Source organism: Aulonocara sp. 'chitande type north' Nkhata Bay, linkage group LG18, assembly GCF_057382095.1.
Source record: "Aulonocara sp. 'chitande type north' Nkhata Bay isolate Kocher_YH1m ecotype deep benthic linkage group LG18, A_spYH_male_GT1.1, whole genome shotgun sequence".
Lineage (NCBI taxonomy): Eukaryota > Metazoa > Chordata > Actinopteri > Cichliformes > Cichlidae > Aulonocara > Aulonocara sp. 'chitande type north' Nkhata Bay.
In genome coordinates, this window is record NC_141361.1 from 37,877,696 (window position 1) to 37,899,404 (window position 21,709).

Sequence of the window (21,709 nt, forward strand, 5' to 3'; positions counted from 1 at the left end):
TCCATGAACATGTGGTGAAAAACTGAAATGACAGAAAATAAACTCCATCTCAACAGGCAGAAGCATGTTTACATCAATAAAGTGCATTACTCTCACTAAAACATTCATGTTAGCAAATACACATTAATATCCAAAGTTATCTGTACAAACTGTCATATAAAGTAACTTACGGCGTTCCGGCCTGATAATTCGGAGTAGATGGCATTTGATTACATCTCCATACTGCCTTTAACATGAGGAGCCTGTTTCTCAGCAAAACCGAGCGCTTGACCAAAACCGGAAGTGCTTGACCGGAACCGGAAGTGCCCCGCCAGAACAGGAAATACATTTTAGCGATATTTTCCTTTTAACTAAAACGTATATACAACATGAATTATTCATTTTAACAACACATATTAATTTTTAATGACAAATCTTTTTAGAATTATTTATTTCAAATTTATGAACCTATTTATTCAGAGAAACGCCTTAAGGGCAACACAGTAGCTCTTTAAGATTTCAGGCTTTGCTTCTACAAGCACTGAATAAAGCATATAACCTGTAGTAAAGTAAAACTCTCCTGTACATATTTTATTTGTCTGAAAGGTTTCTTTAAAATGCCAGTACCAGTAAGTACAGACTGTGCTTGTCTGAGTCAGGTCCCCAGTTGAGGGCTCTGACTCAGGCAGGGTTAAAGATCTAAACATCGGATGTTCCTAAAACGTTTGCATTGTACTGGATATATAATAAAGAAATTTGTTTCACTCCTGATTATTGTTTCTTATTCTACTGTTTCAAAGGTTCCACTTGCATCTAGTTTAGTGGTGCACCAGCAGCCGACTTAATACTGTTGCACCCCCAGCCAAACAATGACCGCTGTAATAAAATGCTTCATGGATGCTGGTGTTCGGCATGGCCGCACAGCTACCACTGTTTCCGCTAAAACCGGTGGCTTCTGTTATTCTCACGCTGTGGCTTTCCTGAAGGCAGCAGTTTGTGATCTGTAAATATTTGTGCTTTTTTCCCCTCGACAACTAAGGCCCAGATCTCCGCATGCATCAAAGGGTACATTATGCAGAGTTTATATTAATGGGAGAACTGTCACCAGTATGAACCATGAGGACCTTTCATGTTTTGTTTTTAATGGCTGCTGGTATGAATCTTTTAAAGGCGCGAGGCTATTACACCCTTCTTTTTAATATATCTACACTTGATGTAAAAGGGGGCTGCAACTGAGAAGAGCATCCATTTAGTGTAAGTGAGATGCTCTCTATCTTATTTGCTTAATTTAATATTTCGTGTCAGATATGGTTACTAGCAGGAAATATTTGGAGTATACAGGAAGTGGTAATTTGAAATTTGAGAGCAAGATAAACAGCAGCAAATGAGCCTCTCATCCGAAGATATCTGCACTCTGACAGTAAATGTTTTGCTTCTCACGTAACTTTTTTCCTTCGCAAACCAACCATGTTAGTCAGGATGTCTGTGCTGTTAAGTAAGAGAGTGTTTCCATTTATCATCACCTGCAGTGTTTAAAATCTCCCTGACCGTACGCTTCCTTTAAACAAACCTTTAACTCTAAGCTGAAAACATCATCATAAACATTATTTTTTTACTTATTCATTCGCATTTAACCCTTATTATTTATCCAAGGTAATAAAACCCTTTAGATGAAGTCTTTAGATTAAAAAACCTCTCATTTTCAAGAATGTCCTGGCCAAGACAGACAGGAATACAGTAGTTGAGTAGACTAGTATCACAGAAGCAAATACACACATTAAAAAGCACAAAAGAATTAATCCAAAAATAAATCAAAATTATTCATTTTAATGCCGCTCTAAGTCATTGTCTTGGGCACAAACACAGGGGGCGGGTACTAATATTCAGCCTGAAGTAACTGCCTCCGGGTTACCTGAAATCTCCTTAAAGAGGAGATCATAATGAATTTAAGTCTGTGTTGACTCCAAGAGGAGACAGTTACAAATCTGAACGCTCATTTTTTCCAAATTCACAATAAACTTTCAGGACCGACAGAAGGAATGAGTTTTGGGACCAGTAACAATAACTTTCCACACTTAATGAATGTGAGTAAGTAAGATAGGAGCAATGCAAAATCAGCCTAAAACCCCCCAATGTGCACTGGGTGAGTCTATGAAATGACAAATGCGTACAACATAGAGTGGTGGGGAAGAGCTTTAAGGTTTCTAGTAAAACCTCTGTGCTACGTGATAAAAAGTATCCAGCATATGTAACCACTGTGAAAACAGTTGCATATAAATAGGAACACCATAATCCAGCACTGACATGAAAGTGAAAGCAACTCTTTCTTCCCTCTCTGTTTGAAAGTTGAAACCAAATCGATTTGACTTTTTTCACCACTTGCTGAATGCATGCTATAAAAGAGAGCGAGTCATCAATTATAATTCCTAAGCACTTACACCGATCAGGCATAACATCATGACCACTGACAGGTGAAGTGAATAACACTGATTATCTCTTCATCTGTTAGTGGGTGGGATTTATTAGGGAGCATTTGTCCTCAGAGTTTATGCGTTAGAAGCAGGAAAAATGGGCAAGCGTAAGAATATGAGCGAGTTTGATAAGTGCCAAAGCGTGATGAATAGGTGACTTGGTCAGAGTGTCTCCAAGTGGAAAGCTGGTTCTAGTTAAAATGTGTCAGAATACAAAGAGCATCACAGCTTGCTGCACATGGGGCTGCATAGCCACAGATCAGTCAGGATGCCCATGCTGGAGAAGGTGGCCTGCTCTGATGAATAACGTTTTGTTTTACATTATAGGAATGGCTGGGTGTGTGTCTGTCACTTACCTGGGGAACCAGGATACACTACGGGAAAAGGCAGCCGACACAGGCAGTGTGATGCTTTGTGCAGTGTTTTACTAGGAAACTTTGGGTCCTGCACGTACCACCTACCTAAGCATTGCTGACGGTGTGCACTTTTCATGTTAGTATTAACTCTGGTGCCTGTGGCCCATTTCAGCAGGATAATGCACCTGCCATAAAGCAAAAATGGTTCAGGAATGATTTGAGGAGCACAATAGCGAGTTTGAGGTTTGACTTGGCCTCCATATTCCCCAGATCTCAATCCAATCGAGCATCTGTGGAATGTGCTGGAAAAGCAAGTCCGATGCATGGAGCCCACAGCCTGCAACTTACAAGACTTGATCTTGGTGCAGATACCACAGCACACCTTCAGTGGAGTCCATGCCTTGATGGGACAGGACTGTTTCGACATCAAAAGGGGGACCAACACAATATTAGGCAGGTGGTAATAATATTAAGCCTACGTGGCATATAATAGGAAAGTAAGACCCCTGGACATGAAAGTTGTAGCGGTTGTTTCACAAAATGAAGCTTTTGTCAGAAACATTCACGTTCTCTGCAATATTGGTTGCACAGATAATAAATGGCAGGGAGGCAGTGGCATTAGTTGCATGGTTCATGCTCTGTTTGTTTCTTTGTGTTTGTGTTTTTGTTTTTTTAACTTCCATTTGCTGATGGGTTTAAGCTCTGATAACTACTTGGTTAAGCTTAAAAACTTTGTTAGGTTTAGTCAAAGCACTCAGTTAAATAAAAGATTGTGATTTGGGGGAGAACAAAGAAACAAACATGCAAAAACACTTTTAAACCAGGCAGTTTCATAAATGACACGGTTGGAATGACAGACTTGGTCCTTCTATATAACATAACCCGATTTGTCACTCACAGCTACTAAAGGACATCTTGTGCCGAGGTGTGACACTGCCAGCTCTGACAAAATGACATTACTTGATGCCCTGGGAATGTGAAAGGGCTGACACACAGACTGTACCTGTGCGACTGAAGGTGCGATAACTGACACATTAGGTTTGACATCTACAGTGGTTTAGACAGTCTGAACACAAGCTGAATTATAGTGTCATTTAAACTTGCGCTAATTGGTATTTTATAAGTAGTACCTGTAGTAATTTAAACGACTTAACTTTACACCGATTAGTATCGTCTGGCTCATAGTGTTAGTTTTATGTCTGACGCTTGGCTGTTTTGGTTCAGTGTCAGCTCTCTCATTAAACTTGTTTACCGTGGCAACAGGCAGCCTTTTCCAGCAACAAGCTCTGGTAAACCCAGTGTGCACTACCTGCGCAGCACCAAACAGCAGTTTACCACCAGCTGACGAACTCAGTGGCACATTTAGCTGCTAATGAGTCCGTGCTTGCTGGATTAATAAAAGGTCTTTGTTTGATGGCAAGTTTCTCCAATCATAATACAGACACTGTCTGATTTCTTGCCCAAGTCAGCCTGGCTGCGGATTCCTGCAGGAGTAAAAACAAAGATGTTTTTAGTTTATTTTTTTCAGCATCCAACCTGAGATGCCTACTTGACCCGGGTCACTGATTTATTGAAGTCATTCTGCTGCAAAACCTTGTTGTGAACCTAACTGGCACTGAGACAAGGAATAATGGAGTGGACAAAATGAGTGAGTTCAACCAAGAGTCACTCGCGGCATCAGACAAATGAGGACATCAATTCTCAGACTGAATATGAGTCACTCCGCAGCAGAACAATAAACATAATGAAAAATGACATGCTTAATGTGACTCTGTCTCTTCAATACACACCCATACTCTACCATAATTATTAGTATTTATTGATTTGTCTCTAACGAGCTGCCAGAAAGTATTGCCTTACAATCTGCCAGTTATGAAAAACACTTGTCTATCTTTGAGTTGTCCTTCTAGTCGCCATCCTTGTGTGCTTCATCTTTTTCTGCATGAGGATTCATCCTACTGCAATTTCCAGTACAGTACCTTGGGATCTCTTTGGGTATCTGCTGATACAGAGTACCGATCTGATACTAGAGTTAAATGAATAATTAATAAGCTATATTCCTCCTTTATTTGCATCATTCACATTTCAGCTCAAAATAAGTTGGACTGCTGTTTCATGAATGAGTTTAATACTTTTTCACAGTTGTGTAGAATCGTGAAGCCCAGTTTATATTGTCTGGTGTTGAGCCTCTGCAACAGAAATGATCATTTTGAACTGTGAAGTTCACAGGTCCTTCTTTAAAGGCTGTCTCTTGACTTGTAGTCAGAGAGAGCCTGCAACAAAATTCTCAAAATGTGACATCTGCTATGACCCATGTTCACTAATGAACCAATGACAACGCAGCATGAACTGACAAATCCATCACCTCGACACCTTGGGGTTGCCGGAGCATATCCTGGCTGATACAGATCAAGAATAGATGGAAGTTGCAATACAAAGGCTGGGATTCAAACAACAAAGAAAATGTATGATTGTGGCAGCAGAAGCCTGGTTTGTATCAGGTCCCTCTGAAGTTATTACAACTGAGCTAAGTGTGACGTGTAATGAAAAGAAATGGCAAAGGAATAAAACCTTCAGTCTACATCAAAGGTGTCACGGTCCTGGGTCGGTGACCAAGGGTTTTGATTTTTGTATTATTATTAAGCTTTGATTACGTCACGATTTATCGTTACCAGTCTTTTGGTTCATGGTTCTGTGATTTCTAGTTCTTTAATTTAGTCTCTCGGTTCCTTCTGGTTCCAAGTCAGTCGTGTTGCTGTGTGAAACCATGTTTGAGTCTGTGTCTGTAAGTTTAGTCGGTGTGTTTCCTGTTTTACTTTGAAAGTCCGTGTCTTTGTCTGTGTATTTAGTTTTGCTTTCCTTGTCTCGTCCTGCCTAATTAAACCCAGCTGTGTCGCCCTTCTGTCTCCTGTTTCCTTATTATTCCTCCGTGTGTTTCCGTCCTCTGTCATCCCCTCCTTGTTATTGCATCGTACTCTCTTGTTGTGTCCCGGTTGGTTTTTCCTAGTATGAGTTTTCTTAGTTTCTAGGTTCCTGTTCCCAGTCTAGTTCTAGTTCTGCATTTGAGATTTTGGTTTGTTTTTATAACGGCTATTCTTTTAAGATTTTCCATCAATAAAGCTGCACCTAAGTTACTTCCTGTTTCTGATTCCTGCATTTTGGGTCCTTCATCTTGCCTGCCACAGCACTAGCCAGGACAAAGGCAGTCAAACATAAGTCCCGGGGGTCAGAATGGACCTGACAAAGATTCCAGTCTTTCCAAAGCCCACTGGAGGGTTTTGGGAAATGGGAAAGAGGGAATACATTTTTTAAATGTGTTAATATGTTTTGCAGCTTTTCCTGCTGATAAAGAGCTCCTCCTTGGCCATTCATATTACACCAAAGTAATGTCCTGTGTTTTCACTATGCAAATTTCTGTTGTTTACAATCCACATAACAAAGGGCACTTTCTGTTTTATAATTACAAGAAAGAAACACTGTCCACCCCACTTAAGATCAATGTGACCTGTGTGTGGCGCATGATGTACAATGAGTCTGCCATCCCTGGTCTGCATGCATCAAACTTTACACAGTGTGGATTTATTGAACCTTTGCTACTATCGCACAATGTGCATGCACTCTAAGTTGTATAAATGTCAAATTGCAGTGGAACTGCGTGAGCATACACACATCTATCTCCACATTTACAGATGGATGTACTGACACCCTCCATCGACTATTTCCTACTAACAGACCAGCCTTCTTTGCTATCGTTGTAAACCTGTCGATAAAAAGTGCACCAAATAACATCACAAGTCATCACAATGGCTCCACATCAAACTCACAGAAGTCTTAAACAAAACCGCTAAGCACTTCTATGGCTATTTATAGCTTATATAATGTTAATTATTCATCACATGCAACTGCAAACCCTCTGGCAATAGTAGTTTAATCATCATCATCAAACTTCAGAAGGGTAATTAGTGACTTAGTGTTCACAGCACCCGATTAACACAGAGTAAAGAAAATATTTCACGAGGATAAAAGTATTACTGCAGTGAAAAACGATTACTGCCCCAATTTGATATAATATTAATAGCGAGAACACAAAAACTCTTAATTGTGTTATTGAGTAACAGCAGCAGTTCTAGATTACCGGTCTGACTTCATATGGCATTCATACACAGTCACCATAATCTGTCAGTTAGCAACTTTCACTAAGAGTTTAGGACTGAGATTGTATCTGCCTGGTTTGAGGTGTGCTTCAGGTGAACACGCTCTCACTAACACACATTAATTCAAGTGATAAATGCAAATGTTTGGTCCATCATGGCCCGAGGTTGGAAAATACTGAAAGGATGAAGTTTGCCTTGAATGATTATGGAGCTGCACATTTTAAAATTAGAGCTACGATGCATGTCCCAATACTTTGTTCAGTCCATGTGTTAAAATGTTGGTAGAGCAGAACATTTGGAACAAAACACCTGTGATAACATGACTTTTCCCAACTGATTCACTCGCTGCCTTTTTTATACATTAAATACTACAAACTGTGACAATGACAGCTGCCGTTACCTCCTTCACATCATTCTTTGTCCTTGTTTCCTGAATTTCTGCTTCTTCCCTTTCTTCCCTTTTCATCCCGTGCTGGGCAACTGAGCACTGATGTCTCTTAATTGGAGCTCTCTGTATTGTCTCTCTTTACACCAGGCAGAAGAACTTTGCCCGAGGCATCGAACAGCAGCTCCCAGATGGCATGGTGGTGGCATCGGTGCCAACAGAGGCTCAATGCCACGAGGAGCTGTCAGACCCTGTGCCCGACCCAGAATACCTCACAGGTATGAAACCATATTTCATACTTTAGCACACAGCTGTGAGAAAGCATTGTTATCACCGGTCTGTTGAAAATCTTCCTCAATCAAACAAAGAAGCAAAATAACAAATAAAACCTCACATAGAAATTAAGGAAACAATGGTTTATGTTCAGCCAGTAGCTTTTTTTCCTCATTACACTGAATCCCTGCTGTAAAACTGTCTGCAATGTCTACAGTTTTGGCAAGAAAACTACAGTTAGGATGCATTAGGCATAAATAATGTCCTCCAGAACTTTCCATAATTCCTCTGATATCCTGGGCTCAGCTTTTCTGCGTATGTTTGCAATAATTTTTTACTTTAACTGGGGTTACTTTGATGCTTTGTCTCACTCTCATTACTTTTTGTTTTAACAGTTTTTAGAAAGCTGTAAGGAAAAGGAAATAGAGCTTATTAATTTACCTCTGTATTCGATAAATACTTACCAAAGGATCAGCATTAGATCTTAGAATGGATTGGTGGATCTCCAGTTCGAGATCTGAAGCCTTGCTTGTTGTGCTATTTTGAATTGCAGTGCAGAGGTATTGCATTAAGTGTTTAGAAATTACAGCTGGTTTGTACATATTGCTGCATTTTCTAAGACTCAAAATGTGTTGGAGAAGTAACAATTTTAAATAAAAAGATTCTTTTTAATACTTGGGTGGAAATACTCTGCAGTCATGCCTGAAGTCTAGAACCAATGGTATCACAAAACACTGTATTTCTTCAAAAGTTGATTCTGTTCATCCGGGCGTAAACGTTTCGTCACTCATCCAAGTGACTTCTTCAGTCTCAGCTGACTGCAGTTTTCCCCAATCTTATAAACTGTGATTGCAGCCTTTCCTCAACTCTCTGTGAATGGTACTCATGGCCATTGATCAGTGGTTGTTGATCAATGGTCATGGGAATTTGCATAATTAAGATTAAGGAACTGACCTCCCGCCCATTGTTCCTTCACTGGGCTGGTTTCAGTCATTATGCAAATGTACTCTTTATAAGATTTGGGGAAACCTGCAGTCAGCTGAGACTGAAGAAGTCACTGGATGAGTGACGAAACGTTTCTCCCACAAAACGCTGCGTCCAGATGAACAGAATCAACTTTTGGAGATTTATTTACCTGGATGATTGAGAATGCATCAAGACACTGTATTTCTTCTTTAGAAGCTCTGCCAGGTCTTTACTACAGTCGCTTCAGTGGTGGTGTACAGAGACATTGTGCACATACTTAACAGACCAACTGTGTTTACTCTTTGAAGTATTGCTTGCTTTACATTCCTGTATATATCTGAACTCATGAATAATATAAGAGAGGAGAGTGGTTTAAGTTTTTCTTTCTGTGGACTAAACTGAGATATTTACCATGTTGCATTTTTGTCGATGTAAAACATAGCTTGTGCTTTATTATCCCTCATCAGCATTTTATTTAGTTATCAGGAAACACACTGCCAGCAAAAGCCAGCTCGTTATATTTTAAATGCACGAACACAATCCTTAAATAATTATTACATATTTATCATTTGTATTTTTTTTAAACTGACGGCTGTCAGCTGCAGTATGGGCCTGCAAAATTCACACAAAGAAAATATAGTATGAGTGGAAAAGCTTGTACAAAACTCCCAAAAAGTTTTCTGGCTACTTCTCAGGGAAAACTCTGAATCTGTGCTTCATGATTCAAGTCAGTAATGAATGTGAAGGAAAAATAGGTAGAACATTAGCAAAATAATTTTTCATTTGACAACTGTGAGGAGGAGGCGGGAGGCTGGTGGGTTGTGCCACCACTGCCGTGATTCATTAGTGAGCGGTACCAGAAGCCATCGTGCTCTATTCTCTTCATTACCAGTGCAGCACATGGCTCCATGTTTGAACAGTGCGCAGCCATCCAGTGTGAAACAGCTGCCGTGAACACAGAAAACATGAAGAAAAAACCCCTTGGCTTGCTGTATATCAAGCAATTCCAGAAGGCCAAAAATTTGTATCATCCATCTGGACGCCTCATTAGCTACAGAGTTTGACCTCACTGCTTTTTCTTTTCTCTCGCCCAGCTTAGTTTTACAGCTTTAAATCTTTGAAATCATGCTGAGCAATCATGACTTCTTTATTGACTAATTTAAAAGGAAAACAGCAGTTTAGCTCGAAAGCGCCACTCTGTTTTGGAAAAACATTTTTTCCTTTCTTTTTTTTTTCCTCTGAGCTAGCATTTAAGTTGTAGAACTTGCAGATATTTTGTAAAGAGTAGGCAGATGCAGTGAAGGGGATATCCTCTATCTGCCTGTCTGTATAAGTAATAACTCTCTTCTTCATGTTTTACAACAATAGTCAGTGTGAAATTAATAATTATGTTTCAGCATATTTTCCCAGGAATGCTTCATCTGGGCAGCTTGCTGGCTAAGCTTATTCCAGGCACCTGGGTAACTGTCTCTAAATTGCCTCACAGTGTAGAAAGCAGCAGATTGCAGGATGGCTTTATCACTTGTTGTTGATATAACGGCAGTGATACAAGGCCAGTCAGGGCAGCAATTCAGAACTGCATCATCTGAGGTTATGTGCAAAGGTGATGGACAATCAAATGACAACAGTGTAGCACTGGTTCCAACTGGCATTTATTGGAAACTTCAGAGGATATTAAAACCGCCTAATCTAAATGGATCTCCTACTGTCAAGTCCCCAAGCCCTTCACTCTCCTCTTTGTGCCTTCCTTTCTGCCTGCACAGCTCAAACCTTTTTATCCCTATACTGCTCCTGGGTTTGCAGTGCACGTAGCCCAGAACACAGTCCGATGTAGCAGCACTTCTCCTCTCCACCTTTGTATTGGGCCTTGGCTGTGGGTTTTACTGAAGAGTAATATCATGAATTGAGATATCATTTCAAAACATCCGGCATGGTGCTTTAGAAGCACACAGTGTACTCTAAGGCACAACCGTTTTCCCACTTTTCTCCTCCAATAATAGAAGAACTGATGCTTGATGCTTAGGGGTATTTGGAAAGTACAATATGGTGGTCCACATATATAGATTTACTGTATAAAGAAGTCAAAATCTATCATGGAGAGAGCTGAACTCATCATGTGTGCTGGAAATCATATGGCAGCAGCTCAATGCATTTAGGCATGTAGACATTCTGCTGACACTCTGCTGAAGTTAAATCACCGTTCTTTTCCATTCTGATGCTCCATTTTAAGTGGCAACCTTCTCTAGGATTTACAGAGAAGGTTGCCCCCCCCCGATGGTGCGTCTGGAAGAAGATAATCTCACCCTCATCACCAAAATCCGCCTGTACTGCACACTGGTATTGCTCATTCTTCTCTATGGATCCGAGACCTTGGTCATCCTCAAGCACAACCTCAACAAGCTCGAGGTCTTCCAAATAATAATAATAATAATAATGGATTGGATTTATGTAGCGCTTTTCAAGGCACCCAAAGTGCTTTACAATTCCATTATTCATTCACACACACATTCACACACTGGTGGAGGCAGCTACAGTTGTAGCCACAGCTGCCCTGGGGCAGACTGACAGAAGCGAGGCTGCCATATCACGCCATCGGCCCCTCTGGCCATCACCAGTAGGCGGTAGGTGAAGTGTCTTGCCCAAGGACACAACGACCAGGACAGAGAGCCCGGGGATCGAACCGGCGACCTTCCAGTTACAGATACGCTTCCCAACCTCCTGCGCCACGGTCACCCCAAATGTGCCATGTGCATCAGATTCTCCGAGTGTCCCTCCCTTCCCATCTCAGCACGATATGTAGTCAATGTCACCAGCAACACTCGATGGAAGTGCTGATCCAGAAGCAATGACTGCAATGGTTTGGCCACATCTGTGGCATGAGCAACCATCGCCTGACATATTGCCTTCTGCTGCAGCAGCGCCCCGCCCATTGGAGAATCAAGCATGACGCACCCAAGAAGACTTGGATCAAGCAAATTGTAGATGATCTTAAACAACAACGTCTAACCCTCAAGGCCAGAGATCACAAGGCCTAGAAGTGCATCGTTGCCCTAAGGCACTGTAACGTCGGGTTGCGTTTAGTGGTTGAGAGGAGGCGGCAAAACACTTAGCAGGGTAGCCAAAAGAATACACACTCACGCTGGCGTTGGGAATTCCACAGTGTGTTCTTTAATATACCTTCTCTTCATCAACCATATAAGCCCGGTTGAACGGCTGCAGCTTAACAAACATAGCGCACAGTGTTCATACAACCCATAATGTTGCAAACAAAGGTGTCTGGAGAGGTAAAACATAAAATCCGTCCCTCCTCATATACTAGCGTGCAAGCACATGTCCACACAATCACAGAGAGAGAGAGCAGAGCAGTGGCACAAACTGATGACACCATCAACCCTCGACTTGGGTGTCTTAAAGGGACACCACACCATTGTGACTGTTACATATTCCCCCCGGGTTAAACAAAGGCTGTCCTCAGCCGGACCCAGGTGACCCTCCTCCCTTACAGCATCGGTACAGTCCAGACTTAACCAGCCTCCATACATGGTCAGCAGGATAAGAAGTTAAAACCAAAACAGGGAAATGTACAGTGCAAAATCGACAAACTGGCATACATGACAGTGTCCCACATGGTGAATGTCCATTTAAATAAATGTTAAAGAAAGAAAATAAACTTAGGATAGCCAGGACAATTACAGAATGAAATTCCCTTTTTCTTTCATTGTGTTTCTTCTTATTCCTCAAAAACAGCAACAGTAAGCATAATATGTGAAAACAGTACCAGAAAGTACTGTAGAAAACTTAAACAGCAGTCATGTCACAACAGTAACCAACACGAAATACATAAGAAAAAATACAAATTCAGGAACTATGGCAAAGCTGCATCGAACCCACGCCCAGGAAACGCAGGTCCACGCACATCCAATGGAGCCACGACGAAGAGGCCAAATAGAGAACGGCACCACAGTCCACAAACAGCGCTGGAGCGGCTCCAGTCGTTGCCACGGAAATGCACCGCCGCGACCCTTCGATCCTCCCGACGTCCGCGTCCAGGCCAGCCTGGTCCGTTCCCGCGAAACACGGCAGACATCCACTTTGCCGCATCGTACCTTTTTATGGACCAATCATCAACTGCTCAAAGATACTGCATACCGAGGTCCAAGAGAAGATGTTCGGGCGCCATTTTGTAACGTCGGGTTGCGTTTAGTGGTTGAGAGGAGGCAGCAAAACACTTAGCAGGGTAGCCAAAAGAATACACACTCACGCTGGCGTTGGGAATTCCACAGTGTGTTCTTTAATATACCTTCTCTTCATCAACCATATAAGCCCGGTTGAACGGCTGCAGCTTAACAAACATAGCGCACAGTGTTCGTACAACCCATAACGTTGCAAACAAAGGTGTCTGGAGAGGTAAAACATAAAATCCGTCCCTCCTCATATACTAGCGTGCAAGCACATGTCCACACAATCACAGAGAGAGAGAGCAGAGCAGTGGCACAAACTGATGACACCATCAACCCTCGACTTGGGTGTCTTAAAGGGACACCACACCATTGTGACTGTTACAGCACCCACAGCGATGTATTGGCTTCGTGGCTGACCTCCCCTGCAGACCGCCAGCTAGGGACAAAAATAAGAAAAAGAAAGAGGGTTTACAGTAAATGGTCAGAGAAAAAAATACATATAAAATTATGTCCCGTGATGGCAGTTCTCTTGGTTCCAGAGGTCTGAGGAGAATGGCTAAACTGCTCAAAGCTGATAGGAAGCAAACAGTAACTCAGATAACTTTTTACAACCAAGGTATGTAGAAGAGCATCTGTGAATGCACAATGTACTGAACCTTGAAGCAGATGATAATAATAAATAGTATCCTGATTCTCAGCTGCCATTCATGTCAGCTAACAATTCACACAAGTCACCAAAATGGGATTAGAAATTTTGAAAAAATGTTGCCTGTTGATGGGCTCCGCCAGGGCTGCCCTTTGTCACCGGTTCTGTTCATAATTTTTATGGACAGGATTTCTAGGCGCAGCCAAGTGGCGGAGGGCTTTCACTTCGGTGGCCTCAGAATCTCATCTCTGCTTTTCGCGGATGATGTGGTTCTGTTGGCTTCATCGGGTGAGGGCCTCCAGCTCGCACTGGAACGGTTCGCAGCCGAGTGTGACGCTGCGGGAATGAGGATCAGCACCTCCAAATCTGAGGCCATGGTTCTCAGCCGGAAAAGGGTGGAGTGCCCACTCCGGGTCGGGCATGAGTTCCTGCCCCAAGTGGAGGAGTTCAAGTATCTCGGGGTCTTGTTCGCGAGTGATGGGAGAAGGGAGCCGGAGATCGACAGACGGATTGGGACTGCAGCTGCAGTAATGCAGACGCTGCACCGGTCTGTGGTGGTGAAGAGGGAGCTGAGTGTAAAAGCAAAGCTCTCAATTTACCAGTCGATCTACGTCCCTACCCTCACCTATGGCCACGAGCTGTGGGTGGTGACCGAAAGAACGAGATCGCGGATACAAGCGACGGAAATAAGCTTCCTCCGAAGGGTGGCTGGCCTCTCCCTTAGAGATAGGGTGAGAAGTTCGGCCATCAGGTAGGGGCTCCACATCGAAAGGAGCCAGTTGAGGTGGTTCGGGCATCTGACAAGGATGCCTCCTCGGCGTTTCCTGGGTGAGGTGTCCCACTGGGAGGAGGCCCCAGGGCAGACCCAGGACACGCTGGAGAGATATCTGTCTGCTGGACTGGGAACGCCTTGGTGTTCCCCCGGACAAGCTAGAGGAGGTGGCTGGGGAGAGGGAGGTCTGGGCTTCTCTGCTTAGGCTGCTGCCCCCGCGACTCTGACCCGGATAAAGCGGAAGAAGATGGATGGATGGATGGATGTTGCCTGGCCTGATAAATCCACCGTGAAATTCACAGAATAGGGTCAGAGTTTGGTCTAAGTCCCATGAAAGCATCGACCATCCTGCCTTGAATCAACAGTTCAGGCTGGTCCTTAGTACTAACCCATTTAAATGCCACAGAGTAATGTTGCAGACAATGTCCATCTCTGTCCCATGCCATGTCTAAAGCTCAAATGATCTCAAATTGATGTCTTGACCAGCCCCAATTTACAGTCAGCTGATCTCAATCCAACGGAGCACCTTTGGGTGGTAGAATGGGACATTTGTATCATGGATATGCAGGCAACTGTGTGATGCTGTCAAGTCAATATGAACCTAATTTTGTTCTGTTGTACCTTTTGAACTGACTTTATCCTTAGTTGCATAAATTACAGAAAGTTTAATTTCAGGTCACTTTCCATGACCAGTTGTTCGTTTTTGAAAACACTACCTCCATAATGAATGGACTCAATATCTCAGGCAAACTTATCAACGTGTCTTACAGCATCTTCAAAACACTGTTGTAGCTGCTGTGTTGAATGTCATAAGAAAAGAAGGCATAACCCTCAAGCTCTTTTATATTTAAGATGTTTCTAAATAAACCGGCATACTCTTCCATCGCCTTGTCACAAATGATGCAAGCATCACATAAATGCCTCATGAAAGCTGACAAGCAATCACTTGTGGTCCATAAATGCACTCTGTGGAGCTTCAGGCAGAACAAATGTGTTACGCAGAAGAGTACATATTTGCCTTATACTTCTTTTTGCCTGTACAGAAAACATTTTACAGTAGTGTGCAGTTCAGTGTAATAGTCAGTAGTCTTGCGATGCTCTACCTGTCATGTTAGTAAGTGTGTTTCATTCACTGTTGAGAGATCTCATAATCTCTGTGACCACAGACCTTTTTTCTTCTGGCTGACACATTGTCATTATTTTTTTAAATATTTCCCTTTGCCGTGTTACATAACTTTGTTTATGACTGATGTGCCAGTAAGTCAGGCAGCAAAAATCTGTCCTGGGTGTTCCTGAAACTTGCCTTATGCTGCCTTAAAACCTTGCTTATGAAATGCTTATTTTTGGATCTCTGCCATAGCTGACTTACTCTGATTAGTTGGATTCACTTTGCTAAGGCTCACATGTATACTTGCCTAATATCAGCTAAAGAGCCAGAGCACAAAAACACATTTATTTGACAATAATGATAATATTTGGTACTGTATTCATTTCTGTTAGACTCTTTTAATATGACTTACAGTTTTTTACAGACGCTAGGACACATTTCTCAATACTTAGGTCACGTTTGCAAAACTCCTCACACAGTGAGCACAACAGAAGTCTATGTGGGCTAAACTGAGGACCAGTTATCATTGTTTTGGCACAAAATGCATTCAATGACTACATCTCTCAAATTTCATGAATTATCTTCTCACTCAGACACAACAACTGCCAAAAATCTTTGTACGTACAGGACATTTTGCATGTGCTTACATACTGTTTTCAAAACTGTTAAACTTATGGCCAAAACAATAACACAATGCAAAACTGAATAAGACAGCAAAATTCAACAGCAATATTTTATTGAAACATATTCTAAATCTAAAAATGCAGTTTAACCAGCCACAGCTGATTCCCATTGTAGATGAACCTCTACACAGGTGTTACTCCTTCAATTCCATTACAAAAGGAGACGACTGCTGAATGGGTTTGTTTTGTGACGTAAACATGGACCCAGCCAGAAATGGAGAAGTGGCTGAAAGAGGAAGAAGAGTGGCTGGGAGGGGGCGAGGAATATGTATGCGTGGTGGAAGAAGAATAAGAGGAAGATCAAGAGCTGTAGTCTCAGATGAGATCAGAGCTACTGTAATTGATCATGTAGTAAATCATGGTCACTCAATGAGAGAGGCTGGTCAGAGAGTGCAGCCAAATCTGCAACGCTCTACAGTGGCATCTATTGTTAGAGTTTTCCGGCAAACCAACAGGTAACTTGAATTCTGCAGGGGCATTTGCACATTTCAGAAGTAAATAAGCTTTTGTGTAATTGTTGTTGCATTCCTGCTTAGGACTCAACGGTTACCTCACACAGGAGGGAGAGGACGGATGTTCACTGATGTGCAGGAAACTGCCATTGTTGATATGGTCATCAGAAACAATGGGATAAAACTCACTGAAATTAGACAAAGAGTCTTGGCAGACAACGTTACCTTCGCAAATATTCACAGTGTAAGCGTAACAACAATTTCTAGAGTCCTGAAAAAACATCAGGTCAGGATGAAGCAGTTGTACACTGTGCCTTTTGAGAGGAACTCTGAACATGTCAAGCAACTCAGGAACCAGTATGTCCAGGTAAGATCAGAATAAAATACAGATCTGTTTTTGAACAAAACCAAACACACACAAAGACAATTATACAAATTTACTACTGTAACAGCTTATGAGCTTATGAGTCATGGAGATTGAAGGCAGGCAAACGCACCACATTTTCATCTTTGTGGATGAGGCAGGTTTCAACTTGGCCAAAGCACGTCAACGAGGGAGGAATGTGATTGGGAAGAGAGCCACAGTGAATGTCCCGGGCCAGAGGGGTGCCAACATCACAATGTGCGCAGCAATATCCACTGATGGACTGCTGTTACACAGACCACTGATTGGGCCATACAACACTGAACAGCTCCTTGCGTTCCTGCATGATCTCTATGGAAGGGTTGTGCTAGGTGAGGAAAGGGATGCGGAGAGAAGGAATCAGGCAACATTTATAATTGTATGGGACAATGTGGCATTTCATCACTCCCGTGCAGTCACCGAGTGGTTTGCAGCCCATCCCAGAATGGAGTCTCTTTTCCTCCCACCTTACTCTCCATTCCTCAACCTCATAGAGGAATTCTTTTCCTCATGGCGGTGGAAGGTTTACGACCATCATCCACATGATCAAATGTCCCTCCTGGATGCAATGAATGCTGGATGCCTGGAGATATCAGCAGAAGATTGCCAGGGATGGATCAGGCATGCCAGGAGATTCTTTCCTAGGTGTATTGCCCTAGATGACATTAGATGTGATGTGGATGAGAACCTGTGGCCAAATGGAGAAGACCGGGTTGATTAGCATTGCTATTGTATGTGCATCAGTGGATGGTGTGTATATAAATACTTGTATTTTGGGATTTCTTAGTGCAAAAAAATAAAAATACATAAACAAATATTAACGAATTCTGCATGATGTCTGATTCATTCCAGTAACATATATTGAAATTATAAACAGAGATGTGTCCTTGTTTTACACAAGAAAACGCTGTGTAATGCTACATGTTGTTAGTGTTTTTTAGGTCATTGTTTTGTGGATGACAAAGTGTGTTTGTCGGCCGTCAACCTTTGCTAGTGTTCTGGAAGAATGAGTTTATTTGAGACCTGAATGAAGTGTTTTGGTAGTTGTAGTGCATTTTGAATGTGAAATGAACTGCTTTGCCAAGCTGAAGGTCAGTTAGGAGGATTGTGTGAAGAGTTTTGCAAAAGTGACCTAAGTATTGGGAAATGTGTCCTAGCGTCTGTAAAAAACTGTAAATGCTAAGCTTTGTTTTCATTTCAAAATTGAGAAAGAAATGTGGAAGAAGTTGCTGTAGCAGTCAGGGGTTTGATTCGGGTTGAGGTTGTTCTGTTGGGCGGCGGGTGATCTAATGGCTGTGTGTGTGTGCTAACTTAAATCCAGTTATTCCCACAGCTAGAGATGCTATTAGCAGTAGGCAGTATTTGATGAGCCATTTATTAGATTTTTGGGAAGGCAGTTGTATCATACTAAGGTCATGCAGAGCACCCACAAACTCTAAAAAAAAAATAAAAAAATGGCTATCATTGGTAGCAAAATAATAATCTGAAGGTAAGTAGAATTGTTAGAAGCAATCCCCAAACTTCCTAGAATTGGAAACTGCTCATAATTCTCTAATTTATGGACAATTTGACTTTTCTGATACTTCATACTGTATAACCACTTGACTCAGGCATGAACCCCTGTTATAAAACCAGTTTATATGACTATGAAAGTTCTGGCCAAATTTCCATTGGGATTTCAGCATTGTAATATTTTATGTAGTGCCACCGATTTTAATGCTTTTATAACTGGACTTGTCACAAACTCTACACTCAGTTAAGGGCATGACTTTCTGGAGCTTCCTATCTGCCTAATTAAAGGAGATTCAGGATTTTAAAACTTTGCCAGACAAGTTATGCTTTAGGTCAAATCTGTTCACAACTGCAATCATACTGTAGCTTGTAGTAATGCATATGAACCTGCAAAACAAATGTTATTATGATCTGCTTTGTTTGGTTTTTATTGGTGTAGGTATTCACTTTTACCAATCATCTATCAATGTATTTTCTTCTGTTTCTCCGATTAAGGCTTACAAGGGGGTTGCAGTCTATACCAGCTGTTATAGGGCGAGAGGTGGGCTACACCCTGGACACCTCAGTGTAGGGTGATAGACTGGACAGTCTGTCAGGGGCTTTAATGTTTCACAAAATGGATTTTAAACATGTATTGGTGTCCAACAGACATGTGTCTGCAATTGTTAATGTTTTTCTGTGCAGATACTATTTTGTTCACAAAAAAGCCTCGTTTTGCTGCCTATGACAGCCCAGTTTTTCTTGCTATACCCACAAGAAGCTAAATCAGGTCAGTTAAACCAGTCGCCTCATTACTTTCAGTGAAGCCAATCTGAGTATAGCAAAGAGAGAGGAAAATGCTTAATTCTTTTTAATTTCCAGAAATTCTGAAAATCGGAATATAGGTGATATATAACATAAAAATGAACGTCACCCACAGTGTTGAAAAAGTGACGATAAATCAGCAGCACACCACAAGAGGACCAACAAAAGTTAAATGAGCCTGTTTGCGACCAGAGAAAAGTTTTCATTCCAAAACAGTTCAGGACAGAAAGTTTTGTAGAGCCAGCAGCTCACCAGCTGGCAACATAATCATTCAGTCAGTGGTACTGATCAACAATCTTGTCACCCCCTACGTGGATATATTATGGTCATTATGTTCTGTGGGCCAGTAGCAGTCTTACTTACTGGCCCTTTAAGACAGATGGTCCGTCATATGCTCATTGAATTCTTTCCTATAAACATTTGCTATGTCTCAGCTGTGTGACAGCAAGTTATGTGAAAGACAGAGAGAAAACTTGCTTCAGTTTAGAAATCTTGGCCGGGGCTGTGGCGACATCATCCACATGAAGTCACCTGGGGCATCTTCTTACCTTACCGCACCTGTTCACTTGGCCTCCACCATTCCACTGAGTGCACAAACACAAGCATCAGATGCAAAGCTCTCCAAGCCCCAGCTTGCTGGCTCTACGCCACGTCTGCTCGTCTCCTGGCAGGCCATGGGCATTATAACAGCGCCTGCAGTTAATTGCAAGGCTCAGGTAATTGTCCGTCGGTTAGACAGACGTGCAGAGGCGGTGTAAGTGAGGGGAACGTCTGTTGAGGTGCGATGGGCGCCACCCCTCTGTCCCTTGCTGATTCGACCAGGTTTCGTTGCTATGGTCAGTGTATTTGTCACAATGTCAGCACTCCTTGTTCCAGCCCTCTCCGGCCCTCGCAGGGGTGAAATCATTCATCTTCCTATTCATCTCCGGGCTTGGAAGCCATTCATCATGAGGCCAGAGACCTCCATCAATTATTCCGATGGGAGAAAGAGTGAGGAAAGAGAGGTTTTTGAAAGGCAAATACATCTTGATTTAATTGGAAAGCAAGTATGCTCAACGCTGCTAAGCAGATTTCCTCCAAGATGGAGCTTTAGAGATAACTGACCAGAATAGAGACGATGGACAAAGAAAATTGAGGAGAACAAGAGACAATAGAGTGTAAGAAAGATGGAAGGAAAGCCCATGAAAATTTTAGCGGATGAAAGAAAGCAAAGAACAAAAACCTCAAAGAAGACCCAACAAGTAAATGAATGACAGCCATTTTTCTGTGCCGTCTCCAGGCAGGAGAAGAGCAGAGCCGGGACAAAGGAATCAATTGGTGGAGGTTAAAAGGTCAGCGAAGCAGTCTTGACCTGCTCTCATCCTCTGCTAGCAGTCATAATGACACTGCCTCTGCAACACACGTCGCATTTGTATCTTTGTCCGTGTGAATGCTCAGAAAGATGTAACGCAACAGAGCGCACCAAAGGTGAAAGCGTTGTCCCTTCCAGTCATCACAGCTTTGCAGCGGCTCCCTTGTCATTTTTCATTGAGTCACAGATTTTTGCTGTAGCTTTGGTGAAATGGCTGATTTGACAGTTTTTATTTTCAGAAGAGACGTTTCCAAAGAAATAAAAGGGATCGTGAGGAAGTGTCAACATTTATTTTGTATACAGTATATGTAAGAGTTCAATAAGGAGAAATCATTTGGAGGAACTGGACATGAGTTTATAAGATATACAATTCAATTCAAAGGTGTTTCCTGATTAGACTCCAATGAACCATCATAGCAGAACAGAGTCCCGAAATTAGGAAATTAGGACAGGACCCCCTGGTAAAAATAAAGATGGCACCTCGGATGGGGCTCTGAGTGACCAGGGTGAGACAGAGATGGAGAGGAGGTAGGCTGTACCAATGTGAGACTGAAGAACGATGACATTTAAAGCACGGATGATCTGATGTCGTCATGTTGGTGTTGTTCCCAGACCATCATGAAAATGTTGTTCCAGGTTCAACATTGCAAGTGACCAATCACATTGTTGTGACGTTATTCTTTTGCGCGCCAAGCCATTCGTGCATTTATGAAATTCCAATGTTGCAAGGACAATATCAATTCTGCTTACCGTTTATTAAAGGGTTAGGGTCAGAGTCTGTTGATCGGCGGACAGAGGCGGTTTCTCGCAGCTTTAGTACAGTTTTTTGTTTTACGGCGGTTTTTCCCAAAGTCGCAAAAGTATGACGTCACAACATTCTGATTGGTCACTTCCAATGTTGATCCTGGAACAACATTTACTATGATGATCTGGGAACAACACCAACACGACGATATCAGATCGTGCTTTAAAGCACACACAACAGCAGCTGATTGGCTCACAGAAGGCGGACAAGAAAATGATTGGACTAGAACAACAATGTCAGGATTGAGTTTGACAGCGTGGGAAAATGAAAGTGATGTAAAAAATAGACTAGCAGTCTGAACCCCTGGCATAAACAGTCTATGCGGTTGTTTAGGACTACAACCACTAGGGGTGTGGGTGGGGGCACATGACTTTCTGCATTGCTTGCTACACATACTGTGGTTGTAGT

General features: G+C 42.2%; 1 protein-coding gene across 7 annotated transcripts in view; it reads left to right on the forward strand.

Moving 5' to 3' along the window:
• astn1 (astrotactin 1) overlaps nt 1–21,709 on the forward strand; it is a 485,289-nt gene that overhangs the window by 260,217 nt on the left and 203,363 nt on the right. For all 7 annotated transcript variants that reach the window (XM_086272768.1, XM_086272769.1, XM_086272772.1 and 4 more), the window contains one exon: nt 7,496–7,623. In XM_086272768.1, coding sequence (XP_086128894.1) covers nt 7,496–7,623 — 128 coding nt within the window. The remainder of the gene's footprint in view (nt 1–7,495; nt 7,624–21,709) is intronic.